The following is a 23766-nucleotide window of genomic DNA, read 5'->3' as shown; positions in this document are numbered from 1 at the left end:
AAACATCCCAAGTTGATAAAGACCCTCAGTCATTCTAAAATGTACCAAGGGAAATTTTTTCTGCAAAAATAAATGAACTTCACTTACTTGTATTAATCAGAAACTGATTGGACACACCAGGATGATCGACATCATGTATTGCGCTGGCAAAAATTGCTGCAAGAATCTCCAAATCTGTAAACACAGCCTGAAAAATCAGACAGCATAATATTACGGGTCTATGATAATATGGATGAAAGGTATATACAAATGGGAAATTACTCCCTAGAGTCTGGAAAACAAAGTGAAGCTTCAAAATATATTCTCATAACATGTCAGGAAGGGAGTCTTTTAGATAATGAGTTACTCATGGACTTTTTAAGTATAGTCTTGGAGGAAATATTTTATCTGATTTTATTTTAGCTCATGATCAAACCTTTTCCATGGCTTAGATTTTTTTCTAAAACATTACAAAAAGAGTGTCTGCAATTTTTTACAGAAAATAATAACTTATTTTAAAAGTATCTTAAAAGTATTTAAGATGTTTAAGGATATTCCGAAATCCTTTTTTTTTTTAAAGTGTACTTTTTAAGCGTATATAAAAGTAATGGCATGAGCAAATCTCTTCTTTCATTCAGATCAGGGAATCTCAACTTCAGCAAAACTGACCTTTGGGGCCAGATAATTCTTTGTTGTGGGAGGCTAGCCTGTGTATTATAGGATTTTTAGCAGGATCCCTGGCCTCTACCCATGAGATGCCAGTAGCATGTACTCCCCTGTTGTGACAGCCAAAAATGTCCCCACGTATTTCCAAATGTCCCAGGGGGAAGGGAGGAGCAGGAGTGAAAGAGGAAAATCACCCTGAGTTGAGAACCTCTCACTCAATTGATGCGGTATTAACACAATTTTATAACGAAACAATCTGAAGTATAAAATATATTAGCAAAAAAGAATTGTTCCCCCAAATGCTTAAGGACATCAAATGGCTTTAATAAACATTTAATGAAACAACCTCATAGGATTTGGTACCATTAAAGATAATAAAAATCTATGAAAAATATCAATGCATTGCTTCTATTTTATAAAATAATCATCTTTGAATGATAAATGAGAAAGTCATCAAACTAAATTAAAAAAACAAAACACAAACCCAAACTAACCCAAACTGAGTAAGCCAGATATGCTTTATGGGATGTCTACTAGATGATTTCAGAGAAGGCGTATCACAGATGAATCCCTACATCCCTAGCCAATTATCACAGACCAAACTCATCAAAGACACGACTGTTTACTTTCCACAATGACATTTTCCCCCTCTAACTCAATATATTTCCAATGAAGCCAATTATTGTTTGCCCTGTGCACCCTTCAGTATAAACGCTGAAGAAACCGTTATGAGTGGCAAGTTAGTGTTCTCAAAGGTTAGAGACCAGCTTTACCTCCAGAGCAGGTGTGGATAACAGCACGTGTGTGGACTGGACAACGTCTGCAGCATGAATGTTATTGTGATAGGCCACGTCAGCATGGTAATGATCTTCCAGGGTCATAAGGTATGTAATTAAAGTGTCTACTGGAATTTTAAATGTTTTCAATAAATCCCGTTCCTGCAGGAAAAGAAATCCTCCTTTTAACATTTTGTCCTTATGTGAAAGATTTCCCGTCCAGTGTGTTAACAACAAGAACACCATACCCAGTGTTGCCCATGAATAACCCAAAATGGAAACAGCACTCTCTCAATGTCTAGTGAGGACAATGAAAACCTTTGGGGCCATCCAGGGACTTCAGGGACAAAACCAGTGTTGAGCTGTCCTTCTGGAGTCCAGCAACGCTTTACCCAAGTTGTAGAGAGTCTGGAAGGAGCTGCCAACTATTAGAATGTCTGTGTCCGGTGATCATGAAGGCAGCTCAAGTCCAGCACCACCGACTCAACCACTGGATCAAAGCACGGGAGACACAACATCCTCTCTAGGGCTACAGCTGCCCCTCCAGCCCCAGAGTATCTCCAGCCTCCACCTCTCACACAGAGCCTAACCCCGTGCTGGGGCAAAACCTCGACATGAGTGAGAAACCTATCGGAAGAAGAGAGCGGTACACAAGACGGTGACTGAAGAAATTACATTCTAAGGTTAGTCAGCAAGGGGCTGATTGAATTCTTAAAGTGAGCACTCCCTTCTTTATAAAGGTCAGGGTCATGTGGGTGATTTTTAAACTATTACTTTAATGCGTTGCTTCATTCTGCCCCCATCATATCTTAGTCTTAAATGGAAAAAAAAAAAAAACCCACAGTTGTTTTGTTTGTGTTTTACCCCGACTCCAACTTTTCTGTATCCTTCCTTCCCCTTGGTAAAGGGGCAAATGAGAAAAAAGTATCAAAATAAGTAAAAGAGGGTGAGTAGTGAAGAAGATAAAATATATGCACATGTGGACATTATGTCACCAAATAAAAGAGAGGTGACAGAACTTAACAGCATTACCTGAAAAATGGTGTGCATGATAACAGTCAGAGGCCGGTTACCGGACAACTCCGCTATTCTGAAAACGTGAAGACCCCATTTGTTCACATCTTCTAGTTCCTGGGGTTAAGGGAAGACAGAACAAATTTGAATGCAGAAGTAGAATATGAAACCATGAACACAGTCATTTAAAAATTACTGACTTTACTGAAAAGACTGTTAGGTTTTTAAAATATGATTCATTTTAAATGTACAGATATATCATGTAAGTACAAACTTTAGGAAATTCATTTAAACATACTAAAAACTGAATGGTGTGCTTAGCTTTACGCCTCTGACAATACAACATATTTACAGCCTTGAAATACCGATCTCGAGGTATCTCTTCAAAAGTTAAAACCTATTCTCAAAAATCTTAACTATTCTCCTGAAAGATTTCTAACCGTTTAAGGTCAATCAAATTTAGATGTAAAATAAAGAATGCCAAACCACCTGTCTAAATCCACATAGTAATAAATCTCAAGGGATTTAGAAAGAGCCTTATAAAGTGCTTTCCCATCTTCTAAGGTGGGGGAGACTACAAGTTAATGAACTTTCCCACCTATTTAAAAGAGAAAGAATCAAAGTTCACTACATACTTCTGATCATGACGCTTGAAATCATCTTACCTTGGCAAGGACGTCTTCTTGCTCAGTTTTGACCCCAAACCTCGGGATGCTGGAATTAGTCAGACTGGAGCTGTGCATCAACTTCTTGACCCCGCTGATCTGAGACATTGGCCTTTTCTTTTTCTCCTTTTCCTTCTGAGTCGGAGAAGGAATTTCCACTTCATGTTGCTTATCTTAAAAATTTAGAAAATGTTCTACATTAACTATTAATTCTACCTGTTTTTTTTAAATCATAACATGCATAACTGGACAAGTTTTAATTGATCATTACAATTCTAGGAAATATTTCCAAGTAAAACTCCTTTTAGAGAAGTTGAGTATTTACGATTTGATGTGGACTTAATTTGATAGTCTCAAACACAAAATTAAGCAAATAAGTAATTAACATCAAATATATTCAGTGGTTGCATCTTTGAATGTCTCAAGACAATTTTCTTGAAAAACTTATGATGGCAGACTTGGAAGAGACAAAACACATTGGTTATTTCCATTGTTCACCAACTCCACTGCTATCTGAAAACCACTTACAGTGGCAGGAAAACTGCTCCTGCCAAGTAAGAACTCCAGTTTCAATACCTACTTTGAAATGGTAGAAACTTCACGCACAAATATAAAAACAGCAGTGTGTGAACCTCACAGCTTACTGAAATGGGTCCTACGGGGCGAGCAGACAAGGCATGCCTGAATGCCTACGGTTGCTCCTGCAAGTTTACATTTTCTATACGATACTGAGATAGGGGTAAGGTGTAACAAGCATCTCCAGTGTTATCAGATAAATGAATATCAGACTCACAAAAGCTAATTGCTGTTTTCAAAGACACAGGATGTCCCAGGATGCTCATCCACTACTTCAAGGCAGCGAGCTCCTCTAACTCACCCTTGCACATAGTGTGGGTTCAATAAATGTCTGCTTAGTGAATGTGCTAATCAGATATTACTGCAGGTTTGTTTTGCAAGTAAATTCAGATCAAGGATATGTTCAAGTTACTGGCTTTTGCTTACTGAATTTTCTTTCCGTGGATGGAGGGTGGGGTGGGCGTGTCCCAGTGCACCCTATTCTCAGCCAGCTCTCCTTTAGCTTGTGTTGTATCTACCTGCCTCTCCAGTTATCACACATGGTGTCCATTAGACTATCAACTCGCTGAGTTTAGGGACCATTTCTAACCAAACATTAAATACCAAGTGCCTAGCAACGGCTGGACCTTAACAAGCATTTGTTGGATGCATGAACAGATCTCTCTATAAAGTATACTTCACAGTTGAGTACTTTGGAAAAATGGGCAATACACAACTTTAATTCAGAGAATCCTTAAAGTTCTGAATAAAAGTAAAAGACAAAAAATGTACAGTGTCACCTAAGGTTCTAAAGCTTAGAGGCTCAAATTATTAATACAATGAATGAAGACAAATAGAATTCTTTATTCTTGTTTGATTTCCAAAATGAGTTTGCATCTCAATCCACCTCCAAATACAAACAACTCAAAATTTAAAAACTGCATTTAAATTGTTATTCTCACCTAAGAATGTGTTTGATATATACTCTGACACTTGATTTCCAGACCGACTCATTTCAGAGAGATGGGTGAGCTCCCGATTAAGCATCCTTTTAAACTGAAAAACAGAAAGATAAAATGAAATAACAGAAGGGGAAAGTCGAAGTGAAATAACATAAGCATATGTGAAGATACAGAAAATACGCCAAAGAATTTTTAACCTGTCCTGACACTTTAGATCAGAGCCATCGAATAGAACTTTATGCAATGATGAAAAAATTTGTAATTTCTGCTGTCCATTACAGTAACCACTAGCACGTGGCCGTCAGCCACTTAAAATGTGGCTAATGCAAGTGAGAAGCTGAATTTGAAATTTTATTAAAATTTAATTAATTTAACTTCAATAGTTACATGTAGCTGGGGTCTACCATATTGGACAGCACAGATTTAGACACTCAAGGAACACATTAAGCATAAAAAATAACATGTATTATCAGTACTTACAAAATAGAAAAAAAAAAGAATTTATAAACACATAAAAGGGTTGCCACACAATAAAACATGGTATGTTTTTATCAATTAACTTGTCATGAGCAGAAATGAATATGTATACTGCATAGAGGTTACAATGTAGTCTTCTCCTTCCAAAGCAAAACTGGATAGATTTATCTGAGTATCCTACCAGAACTCTGGAGAAAATATTTGAATAGATACTATACGTTTCCTTTAAAAACTGTTTTTTAACTAGGGATTTATTGGTTCTCAACATCTACAGAATTTACCAATCCATTTCCCTCAGTCCCATAAATACAACTGGAAATTGACCTGTTCAATTGAAACTTCAGTTTACTTTACTGGTGCCATGGTGCCTGTTTTATCAAAGAAACCCTGGAATTTATCTACCACCACCATGTGACATTATCACAATCCAGAATTCTTAAGGATGTTATGCTTTCCCATCTATCAACTGCTTCTTAATGTATCTTCCTTTGAATCCCGAAATAACCCAAAGAGGCCTTTAATATACCTTAAAATTTCTCTTATCCTCCCTAAACAATGAATTTTTCTATATATTGAGCAACTATTAGATTCTTGATCCAAGAAAGTCATATTTTACTCCAATATTTAGTTGCCTTTAAAATTTTGATTTACACCATAAAGCCTCACTTAAGTATGGGGGAAAGAGAGTAGTGAATCCGTCATTTAGTAATGTTTGAAATGTAATTCTAACTCAGTATTTAATTAGTTTATTAGAATTTTAAAAAAATCTTGATTCTCTGGGTAGTTCATACCAAAGTGTTCTAACTCAAAATAATCTGGCAAATTGCTTCCAGAGTTAATTTTATTGACCGTCCAGATTAGGTATAAGAATTCATCACGGTAAAGCACTGAGGGATATCAATAAAATATTTCAGTTGACTGTTGGATACAAGAAATGGGTACTAGCATTCTCCTAGAGTCAAAACTGAAGACCTGGCTATCGCCAGTAACAAATTCCTCTGGTTGTTAATTTACAGGTTGAGGGAGCTTATCCTCAAACCAGAACACAAAGTTCACTTTCTTTGTGTTTTTTTAATAACTTACTCTGATTATAAAATGCACAGGTGATACAGAAAATCTAGAAAGCAATATATAAAAAATTAGAACTCATATATATCCCCACTGTCCCACTGCTAATAATCACATAAAATTAGCTATATTTCCTTCTATGCCTTTTTTTCCATCTGTGTGTGTGTGTGTGTGTGTGTGTGTGTGTGTATGTGTGTGTGTGTGTGTGTGTGTGTATATATATATATATATATATATATATATATATATTTGTTGAAGTATTATGAGGTTCAGGTGTACAACATAGTGATTCAATAGCTTTACAGATTCTGCATCATACAAATTTATATAATATTATTGACTATATTCTCTGTGCTGTACATTACATTCTGTGGGGGATATATATAAATAGTGGACTATTACTCAGCCATAAAAAGAATGGAATCTTGCCATTTGTGATAACATGGATGGACCTGGAGGGTACTAAGCTAAGTGAAATAAATCAGAGAAAAACAAACAATGTACAATTTCACTTACATGTGGAATCTAAGAAGCAAGTGATCAAATATAACAAAACAGAAACAGACTCACAGATACAGAAAAAATAGTGGTTGCCAGACTTGGGGTGGGGGATAAGGGATGGACAAACCAGAAGAAGGGGATTAAGAGGTACAAACAACCAGTTATAAAATAAGTAAGTCATAGGGATATATGTGTATTTTTAAAATCAGTATCATGCAGTCTACAAAACATGGGTTGTTGCTTAGTTTCACTGAACATTATATATTATGACTGGCTGGGGAAAAACTAAAATTTGGAACCTCCTAAGAATATTCATGAAGACATTCCCAATAGTGTTCAAAACAATTTCTGTCCATCTTCTATACAGTATTTTCTTGAGCAAATTGTAGGCAATCAACTATGAATCCATTAGATCACTTAACTTGCACTGGCATAGAGAAGGTGATCAACATTATTTGTGTTCTGTCTCCCAGTTCCCTGGGCCTTTCATAGTGACAGCTGATTTTCACAATGGCAGAACAAATGGATGACAGATCTAACTACACTCATGCCTACACAAAATATGTATCCAAATATCTATCTCCCCTACCAATTCCAAAAAATAATTTAGGGTATTATTCATATAGGAAATGGTCACCATACTTCAAAAATATACCAATAATACCATGCATAAGGTAAGTAAATCTTGTTTAACAAATGACACTTACTCTTGGAAAAAAATCTACTCTTTAGGCAAAATATAATCAAAAGAGAATCTGCTAAACACCTCAAACACATATTTAATGAAGTATTTCTTTGACCTGAAACTATCCATGTGCTATGAGATAAAAGTTGCTATTAAGTATTGCCTGGTCATGACAAAGTCCTTTCTTAAAAGATGGAGGAATAGGTAAGGCTTTCAGCCACTCCTAGCCTTTCCTCAATCTGATACAGGAACCACTGTATCCACCTACCCTCCATGCATTTCTCTCAATTTAACTAAAAAATGATGCAACCTCGATGGAGGGGTGCAACTGGAAAAGTTAGATAGGAACTCAGTTTTTCTACAGAGCTACCTTCTAACTTGTAAGCAACCTGGTATGAGGAATATGTTGCTCTGTGCCCAAGGAGAAAAACTGCATGGGATCTGCAGATACACTGCATACATTACTGGATTTATCTGGAACAATACAAAGAACGAGGTGTAATTTTCCTGGCAGTTGGATTATACAACTCATCAAAATAGCCAATTAGTATAGATAACTAAGGCAAAAAAATGCCAGTGAAAGGGATCTACTGTACAGATAGATAACTGACAGATTATAGTCCACTGATTATGTCTGCATCATATACATCTATTCCTAGACAATCCTTCTGCCTTTGTTCAAAACCCAAAAGCCTGGGTGGAAAAACCCTTTATCACACACCTATCTCCATCCCAAGACTTGTAAGGGGCTCCAAGGAACTCAACATTTCCTTTCAACATAATTAGATGAGACAATATTTTAAGCAGTCCTCTTTCTTCCTAAGAGTATAGGAGATTTCCTAAAGACAATTTTCAGATAGTCCGTTAAGTTATAACACAAAAGCATTTTCTAAAAGGAATTAAAATTGCTTCCCTTTGTTTTTGCTGTTGATATAAAATGTACAGTCCAGGGAAGCTAAATTAATAACCACAAAAATTACCATCAGTGCTTTCTCAATGATAATTGATTTTACAATTGGGTTTTGGATTTGTATAGCTGGATGTGCTAAAGAACTAGCTAAACCATTCAACATTTTTAAAAGAAAGTAAGTGGAATTTCTCCCATTTTAAGATAACTGCATACCATTTATTACGGTAACTATAAACACTGCCATGAGGGGAAAATGATCAGAAAAAACAATAAAATGTTCTTATCTTAGAACAGTTATAGGTTTTCAATTTACAGGTTTAGAAGAGACAAAATATAGAACTGCTTTTTAACAGAACTGGTTGCAAAGCTGCAGAACAATTTAATTGAGCACTTAGATATTTTTTAAGGTGACCTCTAAAGATTTTCTGTTGATGAGTTATTCTGATTGTCTTTGGTCTAAACAGTCTAAAATAACATATATAATTATTGTTGCAACAAAGGAAAAAAAGAAGATTTTTCTAAGTGAATGCTTTCAAATCCTTTGTTCTCATCATGCATCAGAATGTCTTTGTGCAGCAAATTTAAAGCATAAAGGAAAGTGAAAATGCAGTTGAACTGAATACTGTATATTGCTTTTTAAACTACAGTTTTCCAATTTATGTTCTATCTACATTTAACACTGTCGAGGAAGCAAAATTAAGTAATAAAATTAAAGTATTCTTGAATGTAATCCCTGTATTTCTGCACTCATGCCAATGTGCTACTAGGTACAGTATAAATCCTCTATAATTAAGAAGGTGATTAAGGTCAAACATTAAGTAAATGCTTATTTTCCCCCCAAAATAATCTGGTAAAAATCATTTGAATATGCTGCACTATGATACACTACAAGTTCAATGTATATCAGCATTGAAAGCTAAAATAAACACTGCATTAGCTGTTTAATAATAAATCTTTCAAAATACACAACAAAACTAAGTACACTTATATTTGTCATTCCCAAGTGTGTTTTTAGCAATATAATATTAAAATATAAACAAAATGTCCAGCAAATTTTTTTGCAAAAAGCATTATAATTCTGTATTTAGATTCCTGGAGGTATTACTCATAATCAATTACACACATGTGAAGCCCTTCAAAAAGGTATCAAATACAAGCTGTCTAAGAAATGAATTCTGGGGGAGCTGGGAGAGATCCTTTATTATTCTCTACACTTTTCTGTACTTAAAAAAAATTTAAGCCAAGAAATGGTAGCAAAATTCAAATACTGAAAATTAAAAAATTTAGATCATCTAGCTTTAAAGAAAGGTGAGGAATCATAACTATTCGGACAACTAATAATGAAATAAGTTTTCTTAGAATGCAAGTAAATCTCACAGGAAAGAGGAAGTTTTCTTTTAAGAAGAAACAAAGAAAATGAAAAACATTTCAATCTGAGAGCCCATCAAGTAATGGAAAAGGATTCTTTTAAAATGTGTATTGTGACCAAATATCCAAAATAAATTCCAATTGCTGAAATGATGCTTCATTTAGGACTGAAAGAGGTTTTTCTACCTCCTGCTTCTTGTTATACAATATATAGGATCTCCAGGTTAGCACTACCACAAGGCATGCAAGAAGCTTGCCAGGCAGGAACACAGTCTTATTAAACGCAGTGTACTAATTCATTTTTTGAGATTAACAAATATAGCAGTATCATATAAATTTAATAAATTTATGTCTTCAAGTTTTACAAATAGATAATCAAATGTTCATTTTAATAAGATATCCTCTAAAATGTCAAGTAATGTCAATTTTGATGTCATCTAAATTTTTATATCCAGAGGTGAAAAAAATACTCCTCACCAGGTAAGAGTAGTGCAGATTTAGAAAGAGCCACCAATTAATTTTTATAAACTTTAAGTGCTACATACTAATTGGAACCCATATATCAGTATAAATAATTTAGCCCAATAATTTATTTCCAATGAATTTCTTCAATTACCTTGATACTGAAAAGCACAACTCAAATCTATATCACATGACAAACAGAAAAAACGCTGAGCATTAAAAAGCTATTTTAACATGCAAATGACAACTAATAAAAGTTAAACAATTTCTCCTGATCTTAACCGCTAAAAACACACATTCCTCCTGTAGTTCATGTCTAAGCAAAACATAAAAGATTGCCTAAAAAGCTTAATTCCATTGTAATTTATTAAAATTATCAGTTGTGAAATCAGAGTAACCAGGAGTTTACAAAGGCTAGATAAATCTTACCTTTATGTAGCCCCAAGATACTGACAGTAAATAGTTTGCTTCAGGCATTTTTGGTTGACTATACAGAAAGACAGTAAGTTCTAAAATATGTCTATCTTCAAAACCTTTATACTTTTGACAATCTCCACAAGCCACGGAGTGTGTAGGTTTTTAAAGATTTTTGGTAATTAAGTATACATAAGAAAGCCTCGCATTAGATTCCATCCAGCCGGCTTCCCACTGAATACATGCCATTTGTAAAACTCCAGAATGCAACAGAATTCAACCTCTATTCTGAATAAAGAAAATTCATGTGATAAAAAAACATCTAAAGATCTAAGGGTCTGCATCTTTCTCTCCCTGAGCTCCAGGGCTTAATGAATAATGTATGTCAAGATGCTTAGCTGCAAGAAAGACTAGTTCTGTCAAAAGCTACCAAATAAGGAACTGCAGGGAAGCCGGGGAAGAGTGACAAGAAACCCCTCCCATAAAATCCCAACTATGCACCAATCACACTGCGTCCCTGGGTCTATCAGGGCAGGGGGCGTGGACTAGGTTCAGGCTGCTTTGTGATTGGTTGGCAAGGGCGAACCTCTAGGGAGGAGGTTTTCCTGCTCACCTCTGGTAAACGCCATGTAAAGACGGTATCCCTACAGCTGAGGCTACCCATGAAAAGATGAATGGGCTTTCCCTCTCGCAGTGATGACTACCACCATAAAACTGCAAAATTCATAGTTCATTCTTAAATAAGAATTGCCAATCCTTTCGGAGTAATTTCTATGAATTTTAATATTCTCTGACTTCTCTTCAAAATAAAAGCTGCTCTATGAAAAGGCATTTTAATTGTCTCCCTCTGTCAAATCCAAAACAAGTGGTTTCCCTGGAGACACGGATACAAGGGAAGTTCTTCCCCAGTCCAACATAACAGCATAGTGTAATTATAAAACACGATTAATGTCCAGAATTCGTAAGTGGAAGTGATACATTTCCTCACCTGTGTGGGTGGCACTGCTGTTCTCAGCTCCTTTTGTTTCTAATATTATATAGGCTGAGTTCCATAACCTTAAAATCTAAGGGTGGGGATGATTTATGATAAATCTGACTGGGGGGAAAAAAAAACCCTGAAAGCTAATGCACTGTGTATGATTAAAGAATGCAGAAATCTGGGGACAGATTTCAAGATCTATATTTTCATCAGAAGGGAACATTTTTATGATTATGTACAAAGTTTGAGGTATAAGAGTAGCTCTTAAGAATCCAGAACTGAGCTCAAGAGTAATCAGGCCTTTTACAAGGAGAGTTCAATAAAAAATCTAAATTTCTGTGAGAAAAAGCAATCTTTTCTAGTAGGTTTGGGATGGCATCATTCGGTAACTTTAACACTAAAGAGGTCTTATGGATAAGAAATGAGGGGAATCTAGCTTTTACTCTATTGGAGCATAAAGTTCTGTCCATTCTACCTCACCTCCACCTCAGTTCGTACTCACTGCTCTGCACTCCTGTGACTTGCTGATGTGGTGACTGCCCAGTCTTCCTGCATCCTGTCTTAGACAGCACACCCTCATCAGAAACAGCTATGGAATACCCTGCCTCTTTGAGTTTCTACTGGTCCTTTGCGGCCAAAGTCCTCAGCGACATTTCACACCCACTGTGTTCATTTCCTAAATTCCTTCATTTCCTTAATCCTCTACAAAAGATGTCAAACCCCAATATGCCACTAAAACTGCTTCCAGAAGAATACAAAGGTCCTCCCCTTTCACTAGTCTTTCATTCTCCTCAACTTCTCTGAAGTGTTCCCTCAAATCCCAGGACCTTCAGTTTCTATAAGGAGATTTTCCTCCCACTTCTCTGACCACACCTTCTTTGCCTTCTTCTATTCATCCTTTCACTTGAGATATCCACAAAGACTGTCCTGGGCCCAACACTCTTTAATGACCACTTCTAACTTGAATTTTGGTACCACATTTTCAAATGATTATAAGCTACTCTTCCTTCTTTAATGCCCTGCCAGCCATCTCAAACTTTAAAAAAACTGGTGGATCCATTCTTCTGTTTAAAGTGGTTCTTATTATGACTACTCCCTTTCATGTGCTCCCCTCTACCACATTTCCTTCCCTCCACCAACGCGGTTACCAAGTTCTATCTTCTACAAAATGCCTTTTCCCTTCTGCGTTCCTTCTCATTCCCACTCCCATCATCTAAATTCAAAGGCTTAAGGGCTGAGAGAAATCCAGAGTACCTTCAATATCACCTCCTCCAATCTCGTCATTTCCATGTAAAGTGAGAACTAGAGAGACAGTGATTTTTCCCAAGTTCACCCAGGTACTAAGGAGATGGACTCTGAATTCAAACCCTTTAGTGCATAACCCTCACAAAATACTCTCACTTCTTGGTGGGTCAGTCTCCTCATCTGTAAAATTGCTTACCATGGTAGCTGGTCTCCAAAGACGCTTCCTGACGAGCCACACTACCCTTCACTGAATCTGAGCTGGCCTGCCTGTAGGACCAACAAGGGATGCTGCGTGACTGTGGAGGCTGTCACAGGGCGTCTTGCAGCTCTCACCTTGGGCTCCTTGAACGTGCTGTTGGGACCCCTGAGCCTCCTTGTAAGAAAGTCTGATATTCTGAGACTGCCATGCTACAAGGAAGACCATGCTACCTTTATGGAGAGAAGGCTGCTGGAAGAGCGACGGAGAGAAAGAGATGGGAGGCAGAGGAGAGAGTGAGTCTGAGCAAGCGCACACGTGTACCTGGCCAGTCTTCAGCTATGCCTGCCACCCTAGCCCAGACCCAGACTTGGGAGTGAAGAATCCGTTTCAGCAACCCAGGCAGTTGCCCCCTGAAATGACTCCAGCCCCAGCCACCATCTGACAGCAGCCACACGATGATGCCAAGAGAGGATGTTGAACCACAACCAAATACACAAAACAATGAAAAATAACAATTGATATTTTAAGCCACAAAATTTGAAGCGATTTGTCATACAGCAATAAATAACCAGAGTAATTATTATGAGGATTAAATAAGATACTATATGCAAACACTGAAAACAACATCTGATACATAGTGATGAAAAGGTTTAGGTGACGGTGAGGATGATTAACTATTCCATTAAGGTGCCTACATTTTTAAACTCCCAGGCTTATCCTTTATTTTTTAAAAAATATATCATGTTCCCTTTCAACTGCATCACGTCATTCCACATCTCATACCCAAAGCAGTATACCTGCTTCTTAGCTTATCTTCTTTGGCTTTTCTCCTTCCAACCCCTGACTGATCTCCACTGCCAGGCCAGGGTTCTCAAATCCAGCCTCAGCCCGCTCCTCCAAAGCTGGTCACTGACGACTTGGCATCACCTGCTTCGTCACATCCAGACTCCTCCATAAGCTCCACACCAACAACATCTGACCCTCATCCCCAACCCCAAGCCCATCTCTGACTGCTCTTTCCACCCGTGCTCAGTTCCCAACAGGCTACTACTTCACCCATCCCTAAGACACAGCAGATGGCCCCATTTCCTGTCTTTACTTACAGTGAACTCACTGCCTACAATACCCTCCCTCTTTTATTCCACCTACTTCAAGCTGGTCTTTCAAAGTCAGATTTAAATCATTCAAAGTACATCTAAGACTAAATATTCCAGCCTTTCTCTAAACGCTAACTATTCTACACTCACCCCTTTATTTACTGAATACTTGTTACAGTCCAATTATATTCCTAACACTGTCCTGGATACTGGGGACCTAGCAATGAACAAAGCAAAAAGTGAAGTAAAAAGTACCAAGGAAGACTCTCACATTTCTAGGGAATAAGAAATCTTTTTTTTAAAAGCTCAGAGCCTAATTTAAATTCACTTCATTTCCCATGAGAAAAAGACCAGAAGCTCCTTTCCACTGCAGGAGCCCACAGGAAAAAATCTACACCACCCAGAAAAGCAATCTGGATGGAGCCAGGGACACACAATGCTTACAGTCAGACTCGGCTTCTGACAATTCTAAGGAAGAAACTGTAACAAGTATGTTACAGCATTTATTAGGCACCCTCAACGCATCCAGAGCTTTATATACCTTATCTCTGATCTTTGCAACACCCTGGGTAGATAGATATCACCCCCCATTTTAAGGTGAAAAGACAGAAACTGTTAAATGTTCAGTACACGTGCCAAGGCTGAGATGCAAGACCAGGTCTCTGTTTTGGTCTTTGTTCTCCATGATGGATGAACAGCTTGTCATATAATTAGGCTGATTCAAACTCTATGACGGACAGTATGAATTTAGAAGTGGACTAATCATCCTGAATCCCTGTGCTGACTCCAAAGTATCTTGAATTAAGGAACCACTGTTACTATAACTGTGGTTAGATCTCTGCACAGGGTGGATCCTACTAACAAGCGCAGTCAGGAAGCTGGCGTCAGAGACAGGCTGCCTCACCTGGCAGTGAGACCTGCTTGTGGGTGGGAGCGCTACGTGAACAAGGTGCAGATGCTCTACACCCGGGGAGAACCCAGGTTTCCTGATTGGTAAAGCACTGTTCTCAAACAGCCAAATGATTTTATGTACAAACGTGTGTGCGTCTACTGAAATAGAAAAAAATATGTCATTTCCTCCAGCATTCAGTTCTCTTTTTCTGTCTTTTCCTAATAATAATCCTCAGAATCTTGAGATGCCATTCCTCTTTTATTCTTCACTTTCTTGGTCCTTAACCAATAGCCCAAGCCATCAACCATCTTTCTGGACTATTTTAGGATATGTAAAATTCTGCAGACGGGGTTGAATCTTTGATATACTAACACACGCTGGAATCAATGCCTTTGCAACAGAGGTCAAGAGAGATAAGGCATAATTTTGAATAGGGCAAAAAAGAAACAAATAAACCAAACTACAAGGAAACTGAGGCTCAGAAGGTTAAGTGTCTTGGCCAAGGTCACAAAGCCGAGTAGCATGGCACGGATTTGAGCCTAGGCTGTGTCTGGCTTCAGAGTACTCTAAATTGCCAAAAAATATTTCAGGCATTAATCTATATTTAGCCTAGAGTCTATAAACAATATGTCTATTAACAGAATAAATTCTTAACTGTACAATCTATTATTGTGCTTAAAGTATTAAATATTATTTAAAGTAAGTGTTATTAACTCTTAGATCTCTCCAACCTAAGGGATTTCCCCGACAATAGCATTGTTTTTAGTAAGACTAACATCTTTGCAAAACAGTTTATTCTATAATGAATTATATTTATTTTACATCTTTCTACTTAGGATCAAAGTTCTGGGAGTTGTTATTAATCAAGAAGCAAATCTGTATAAAGTAGGCTTTCACACATCCCATACTGTTCAGCTTAACGTATGCAAATCTTATTGCTAAAAGACCCTTAAAGAATTCTGAGGCAAGGTTAAGCTAACTACAATAACTATAGCATACCAGGGTCTCTAAAATCACTGAGTGTTCTTTTGCTTTTAAATGCCATAAGAATAGTTTTGGAGATAGACAATAATCTAGATTTAAGTTATAACTTATATTTCTTATAACCTAGGATTTTAAATCCATTTTTACATTATAAAAACTATATTTTCTTTGATTAATGCTAATAATACAAAACAACCTTAACACAGGTAAATCCACGAAATCCGTTTGTGTTTACTGCCCTCTAGTGATACTGGATCCAAATGTGATTTAAAGAAAGCAGCTCTGTTCCTGAGGAGTCATCTCTTTTCTGAAAACAAAAAACGTATCTTACAAATATTTTGGAGGCTTGAAATTAAGACGAACTCTAGGCTGACTTCTTCAAAAACCTAAAAATCATCTGAAAATGCTAAGAATCATTCTTTATTTAACCTGGTTCGAAAATTTTCACCAAAAATAGTTTTATTTAAAGCAAGAACCTGCAACATTTACTGAGAAAGAAATTCCAATTTAAGAAACTTTATTTTTGTTGAAAGGTTCCTTGAGGCTGAATTAACATGAGACTGACTTGATGATAGCTATATTTAAATTTCTCTTCCACATGGGCTAACTCTTACTCAATGTTATCATAATATTCTATAACTGTTGATACAGTTTGAATCATATACAGTAGATAGAGTTTTCTATGTCTGTAACTAGTTAGTAAATTTAGCCGAAACCATCACCACCACTACCACCACCATTATCACCAACCACCACCATCATCATACCTACCAAGGGCTTTTGTTTCACTGAAGAACAATTAAGGCAATGAATGGGTGCAGAAACCTCATAAAAATGAAGCTTCCACAAAAATAATCTTGTATGAAAGGGAACTTTATACTTACAGAGAAAATTAGGATTCCCAATTCACTTAAATTGTCTTAATACCAATTTTCCATGTTTAAGATGGCTATTATAATCACCACAAACTACTTAATGATATCCCCTCTGTACTTCATGGTATACTTTGTGAAAACAATTAAACAGAGAACACCTGTCTTCTAAAGCAATAATAAAAAATGCAAATAGGCATATTTCTGGAAATACATGTTTCATCTTTTATGACCACCACTTTTATTTGAGAATCTTAATTTTAAATCTTAAAATTTGGGCTACAATTCAAAGGGGAAAGGATATTCTTTTTAACAAATGGGACTTAAACAACTGGACATGCACTCACAAAACAATGAACTTCAACTTCGCCTTGCACTACATACTAGTATCTACTCAAAATGGGTCACGGAACTAAATGTAAAATATAAGACTATAAAAACTTCTAGAAGAAAATATAGAAAAAGATATTTGTGATCTTGGATTAGGCAAAGGTTCCTTGGAATACAAAAACCATAAAGCATAAAAGAAAAAAGTGATAAACTAGATTTCATCAAAACTTTCCTTTAAAAGAAACTGATAAGAAAATGTAAGAATAATTCATAGGCTGGGAACAAATTATGTGTAAAACACATATCTGATAAAGACATATACAAAGAATTTATTAAAAAAAAAACCCTTAGAACTCAAAAGGTTCACCAAGCACATCTAAAGTTGTGTAACATCATTAGTCATGAAGAAAAGTAAAATTAAAACCAAAATGTGGTGCCACTATGTACTTACTAGAATGCCTAAACTGAAAAAAATACATATAATACAAAATTCTGGCCAAGATGTGTGGAAAATGGGAGTCTCACACGTTATTAGCAGAAATGCAAAACGGTAGAGCAACTTTGGAAGTTTGGTATTTTTTTATAAAGTCAACAAGAACACTGACTAGAGGACCCACTTCTAGTTATTCACTTAACAGAAATAAAAACATGCGTTCATACAAAGACCTGTATGCAAGTGTTTATAGAAATGAAATTCTATTCATAACAACAGAAACCTGGAAACAGCCCAGATGTCAATCAGCTGGCAAATGGATAAAAAAACTGTGGTGCATCCACAAAATGAAATATTAGAAAGCAATAAAAAGAAACAAATTACAAATATATGCAACAAGTTATTAATGGATGAATCTCAAAAGCATTATGCAAGGTAAAAGAAGCCATGAACAGAAGGCTATATATACTATATGATTTCATTCTTGACATTCTACAAAGGCAAAACTACAGGGACAATGTGATCACTGGCTGCCAGTGACTGGGAGTAAGGGGAAAGGAATGACTACAAAGAAGCAAGAGAAAATTTTTTAGGTGACAGAAATATTTTACATCTAGATTATGGTGATAGTTTTCCAACTGTGTAATTTGTCAAAACACATTCAACTACATCTTTAAAAAGTACATCTCATCAGTTTGTAAATTACACCTCAAAACCTAACTTTGAAAAAATTTAGGCGATATCATCAAATTATTTAAATTCCAAATCTGCTTAACTTTGCCTGAAGAGGAATGAAGAACAAAAATCTCAAGCATAGTTACATATGGTAAAATAAGATTTTCACCCTTTCAAAGAGATCCATCATTATATCCGAGGCAAACAGGCATGTTTGTTACAGTCAGTGCTTGCTTTGAATAAGACAATATATAGCAAAGTTCCAGTGATGCAAAGCCATTAGGCAGTATAATAACCAATGAAGTATTCTCATAAGTACTAATAACATTTTTATTTTAATCCTTTAGAAAGAAAAACTCCCTAAAAAACTTTAGATATCTTCCTGCTTTCTTAAACAAAGCAAACTGATCTCAGTTTAATTATTTTCTGGTGATCTGGGCCACCACTGTTCACTCGTCACTGAATAGTCAACACGTATTTACTGTATGTTCATTCTGGGCCCAGCACTGTGCCAGCTGCTAGAGACAACAAATCCAGTCAAGGGGGTAGAGACGCATGTAGAACACTGAAGAGCGCCACTGCTGTATTCTTTTCGGGTCCACCACTTTTTCACAGGTTTTATTTTTCCCTAGTCCTTGGTTGTCAGCCTGTCCTCCTATGGTCAATATATCTGCTTCCTTGTAGTCAACATAGCGGCCGTTTCCCCCTTCTTATTATGATGGGCTTTAATCTAAGGCAGCATTTCCCAGACTGTGCTGTAAAGAACAGCAGTCCCATGTGATAATTCTCAAAGAAGACACCCAGCGTCAGACACACTTCTGACATAGCACTAACCTTCGTGGAGACGGTGTACTGTAGCACATTGAAGGCTCTGCCAAGAACTGTACTGCATAACTTTGTTTTCTTTTGTTGAATCTGGCATTTCTCAAAATTACTCTTGTACCTAACTCTGCTCCCTTCACACTTATTAACAAGCAAAAATGAACAAAAATGCTAGGACTTCATTAAAAATTCTTGTGGAAAGCAATGGGCTTTAAATATCAAATACGAAAATTATTCAGAATGGTTATTCACTTCTTCACTCAAGTACTTACTAAACAGCTACTATATACCCGAGGGACAGAGCACTGAACAAGACGGAAGAGTTGCCTGCTCATGGGAACCTTGGACTGTTAGGACAAAAAGACAAAAAGACAAAAAAAAAAAAAAAGGCAGTGGCAAACATGCTGGATGAAAGAAAAGAGGGTGACATGATACCATGATGATGGATTATTAAATAGGCAGGAAAAGCTGCACTGAAAAGTTAGTATCTGAGATGGGACACTGATGGTTAGAAAGAGCCAAAAGATCTGGGGCAGAGCACTCTGAGTAGGAGCTGGAGGAACACAGCCAGCATGGGGGAGGACAGGTATGCAGAAAGACACTAGGGGTGGCTCAAGGCAAGATCATGCAGGTCCTTGCAAGCCTTGCAGAGGGTGTGGGGCACCACCAGGAAGTCCTGAGCAGGGGTGATGAGATTTACATTTTAAAAAGCTGTCTTTGTAGAGGCAGAAGCAGACAGAAGAGGAAGAAGCACTTGAGGAAGAGTTGAGACTTGAAATGAACATGGGAAGTGAAGCAATGAGAAGAATGGATTCCTAGACTTCTAACTTGAATGGATGGATGTCTGTGCCATTTGCTGCAATGGAGAAGACTAGGGGGAAGTATAGATTGGGAGGAGGATAAATAAGGAGAAAGAAGAGTCCCATGAATTAAGTACAAGAAAATTTAAACACATGAAATTAAAAAAAATTTTTTTAAAGTTGAGGGACAGTAACCTCCAATCCCCTCCCCAGGTTCTCTGCAGCATTCTGGATAAGGAAAGCTGCCAGAGAGTGGAGTTTTGAATATGTAGTTACTTTCAAATACACTAATGCCATTACGTTAGGATAGACCATTTTAATCAAAATCTTTTCAGATGTGTTTAGGATAGCCCACTAAAAAGGGAACCAACAGATAATCTATTTTTTTAAAATCCCTTCCTCTTCATGGCAAATTATTGATGTAAAAGCCTATGGAAGGTCATACAACATAACCACAACTGGAATCTAGCACTTATAGTTGGCAGTATTTTTATTAAAGTTACATGTCTTATTTAGACATTTTAAAAAGGAAGACTTTAATGCAGGCAATCATAAACACAATTAAAAATGGTGCAAGAACGGATTTTTTTTTTTTTCATTTGCAACAGTGACAGAAGCGTAAAGGATGAGAACCATGGTATACGGCATATACGATGATACAGGGCATACATTTCACCCAAGTTCAAATCCTGGCACTGCCTCTTGTAAGCACAGCAGCATACAGCAAGTTATTTAAGGTTTCTGGGTTGGGTACAGAGTCAGACTTAACGAAGGTCATCTAGCGCAGTGTATTAAGCAGGTGTCGGGAGCTCAATAAAATTACTTACATTGTGACCAGAAACACTGAAACTTGTCAGAAGGAAAACAATCTCATTCAAACAGCTGCATGCAGATTCCCATAATAATATCTACCCAATCGTTTATGCAGTCAGTGGTTTGTCTGCAAACATTAAAGTCACCAGTACCAGCAGAAAATGCTTTTGGAGATATCAAACAAATAGGGATAATTTTCCCAGAATGCACTGACCTGACAAATGTAAAGACATCTCTGCAGGCTTCAGGACCAAATTCCAATCTCCAAAGGAAAATGTAAGAATAACTCTACAGCTGACACGGGACCAAGGAGACCAAGCCCAGTACCAATGAGTATAAGATGATAATCCTTTTTTAATCAGCAAATATTTAATTAGCAGCAACTATGTGTTAGCTGCTGTTCCAGGTATAAGGAGAGGTCAGTCAGCAAGCCATCTGATCTGAAGGAGCTTACACACAAGTGTGTGAGAGACAGAAAGTAAACACGCCTGTGCAGTGGCCATTCCACCTTCCTTTTTTAACAAGCCTTCCAGAGGCAGGGCATGTAAAAAATCCATATCCTAGACTCCTTTGCAGCTAGAATTTCAGACGTGATTTAATTTCTTCCAATCGGATGAACCTCTGCTCCCTTCCACAAACTAAACAGCTGTCAATCTACCTGCTATTTCTTTGTAGAAAATCTGCCTCTTCTCTCTGGCTGTGTTGAGATCTGTTTGTTTCTGTGGTCTCTCTGGGAAATATCTGAATGTGGGTTTCTTTTTAAAAACTTTCCTGTTTGGGATTCACCGGACTTCTAGAATATTTCCTCTTCCCCATTCTCTCTATTCAAATTAGATGCATGTTGCCATTTTGGTGGAAAAGGAAGTCTTGTCATAATTTAAATGTACGGTGTTATCCATAAAATACAGTGTGAGGTCAGGTAATTGCTATTAATACTACAGCAATCATTTTTATTCAAAATATGGCTCTTATACAATCTTTTAAATTAAGTATGATTGTTCTTATATCTTGAGACTAAATTACTGGCACTAAAATATATGAAAAACCAATTTGATTTTTCTCATTGCCTATAAAGTTAAGATGCACCTGTATGTTCTAACAAAGACCTTAGACCTTAAAACATAGTGAAAAAAAATAATTCAACTCACTTTTCTTCACACATCAGTAAAAACTGGTATTGACCACCTTGACATTTATTCTTCTAAAATACCTGCCCATATTTACATCCTTGAGATGGGAGAACATACACATTTTTGCTTCTGGGAATAAAGATGATAGGGAAAAACAAAATAATACAACTAAAACAGACAACAAACTCTTTTTTAACCTGATCTTCCAGATGTGAATCTAACACCCTGGGAGAACGTCAGTCACACAGGTGAGGCAGACTGGACCATCAAACACACTACAGTTTTTGAATTGCGTGAAATACATCCAAATTGGAAAGCTCCTTGGCGGACAGCTAGTCCAAACTTCCATCCCGACAGGAGTCCTACAACTCCTCATAATTAAGAGTCCTCCTCTCCTGGATTCCTCCCACTGCTCTGGAAGTTCGTTCCACTTGGAGAGAATGCAGTTTAACACACTGAGCTAATACTGAGCTAATGATCACTCGCTTGCACGGAGCTAACGCCATTCTTCAACAGCTCTTTATAAACCTCTCAAAGTTCATTTGACTCTGGCCAGGGCAAATGAAAACAAAATATAGCTCAGGGATTTTATCATGACAGCTGCAACAGACAGAAGAGTAGTTCATATCCTTAACCATTTTCATTAAAAAACCAAAATCCACTCCAGGTCTTACAAACAGGGATCAACAGCTAAACCTGAGGAATTATAGCTTGGGCTGCCACCTTCCCTTCACAGCTGGGGAAGCAAGCATGCGAATCAGAACATATGACCTTCCACTTGGAGTATTAAGAAAACACAGCAAACAGATGGCTTTCATATAGCTTCCAGAATAGCAGTTCTAACAATTCACAGAACTGTCTTTCCCCAAAACCCACCGTAAAAAATGGTACTAGCTGGGAGGACGGTATAGCTCAGTGGTAGAGCACATGCCTAACATGCACAAGGTCCTGGATTCAATCCCCAGTACCTCCATTAAAAATAGTCATAATAATAAAAAATTTTAAAAAGGTAATAGCTCATACTTATTGATTGATATTGCTAAATATTTATTTTCCTCTGTGTACCAAGAATACTGCTGAATATTTGCCTGGCATTATCTCATTTATTTGTAATTACAATCCTATGAGGACTATTATTATTCCCATTTTACAGATGAGCCTTAAGGTCGTTACCCATCAAGTCTGTACAGGCAACTCCCAGGTAGCCTGTCTCTTCCCCAGAAATCCAGTCCTGACAATTGAAGGCTTATAGGACATCTCTACCTAGATATGTAATTTCATTCCAATTTCCTGTCTAAAAATTTAACTGCTGTATCTTCCACACCACTCTCTTCATATTGGCTTCCCCTCCTGATTTTCCAGCTATCATTCTTTCTATTATTACTCAGGTTCAGAATTTCATACTTTCCTCTGGCTGCAGTACCTGCCCCTGAAGTCATATATCCTGTCACCTTTCCCGTGATCTTCCTCCTAACCATTCCTTTCTTTTCCTTCCCACCCTGTTTCAGCCCCTCATCACTTATATGCCTAATTCCCTGATGGATTCTTTCTGCTTTTGCTATTTCCCCTCAGTATGAGCCAGCCTGCATACCACCAGCAGACTTATCTTTCTAAAATCATTGTGTTATGTTCCTTGTAATATTTTCCTTATAATAAAATGCCAGGGCTCTTCAGGACTTACAGGGTAATATGCACATGGCTTCGTCTGACATGGAAGGCACTCCACAGTGGGGCCCCCATCACACTCCTCACACCTGCCTCTGTTCCTGTAATCAGATTTTCTGTTCCAGGCAGGCCCACTCATCCCAAACACTCACTCTTCACCCGCTCCCACAAACACCAAGGTAAACCCACAGAAGTGTCCCAGCCTTCTCTGCCTCATCCGGCCCCTGGAGTATATCATCTTTCTCCTCATTAGCAACCTAGATGAACCTGCTATGTTCAAGATCCAGCCTAAGTAGCACTTTTTCTGTGATGCTTCTCAATCATTCCG

At 37.2% G+C, this 23766-nt stretch overlaps 1 protein-coding gene across 10 annotated transcripts in view; it reads right to left on the bottom strand.

The window, feature by feature from the left end:
* The window catches only part of PDE4D (phosphodiesterase 4D), a 679763-nt gene that overhangs the window by 11800 nt on the left and 644197 nt on the right, over positions 1-23766 (bottom strand). For all 10 annotated transcript variants that reach the window (XM_072958624.1, XM_072958625.1, XM_072958632.1 and 7 more), the window contains 5 exons: positions 4618-4711; positions 3101-3273; positions 2454-2552; positions 1419-1583; positions 88-187 (listed from right to left, as the gene is read on the bottom strand). In XM_072958624.1, the coding sequence (XP_072814725.1) occupies positions 88-187; positions 1419-1583; positions 2454-2552; positions 3101-3273; positions 4618-4711 (631 nt within the window). The remainder of the gene's footprint in view (positions 1-87; positions 188-1418; positions 1584-2453; positions 2553-3100; positions 3274-4617; positions 4712-23766) is intronic.

Source organism: Vicugna pacos, chromosome 3, assembly GCF_048564905.1.
Source record: "Vicugna pacos chromosome 3, VicPac4, whole genome shotgun sequence".
In the NCBI taxonomy this organism is placed as follows: domain Eukaryota; kingdom Metazoa; phylum Chordata; class Mammalia; order Artiodactyla; family Camelidae; genus Vicugna; species Vicugna pacos.
Note: the sequence above shows the minus strand (reverse complement) of the source record. Positions and strands in the feature narration are given on the sequence as shown.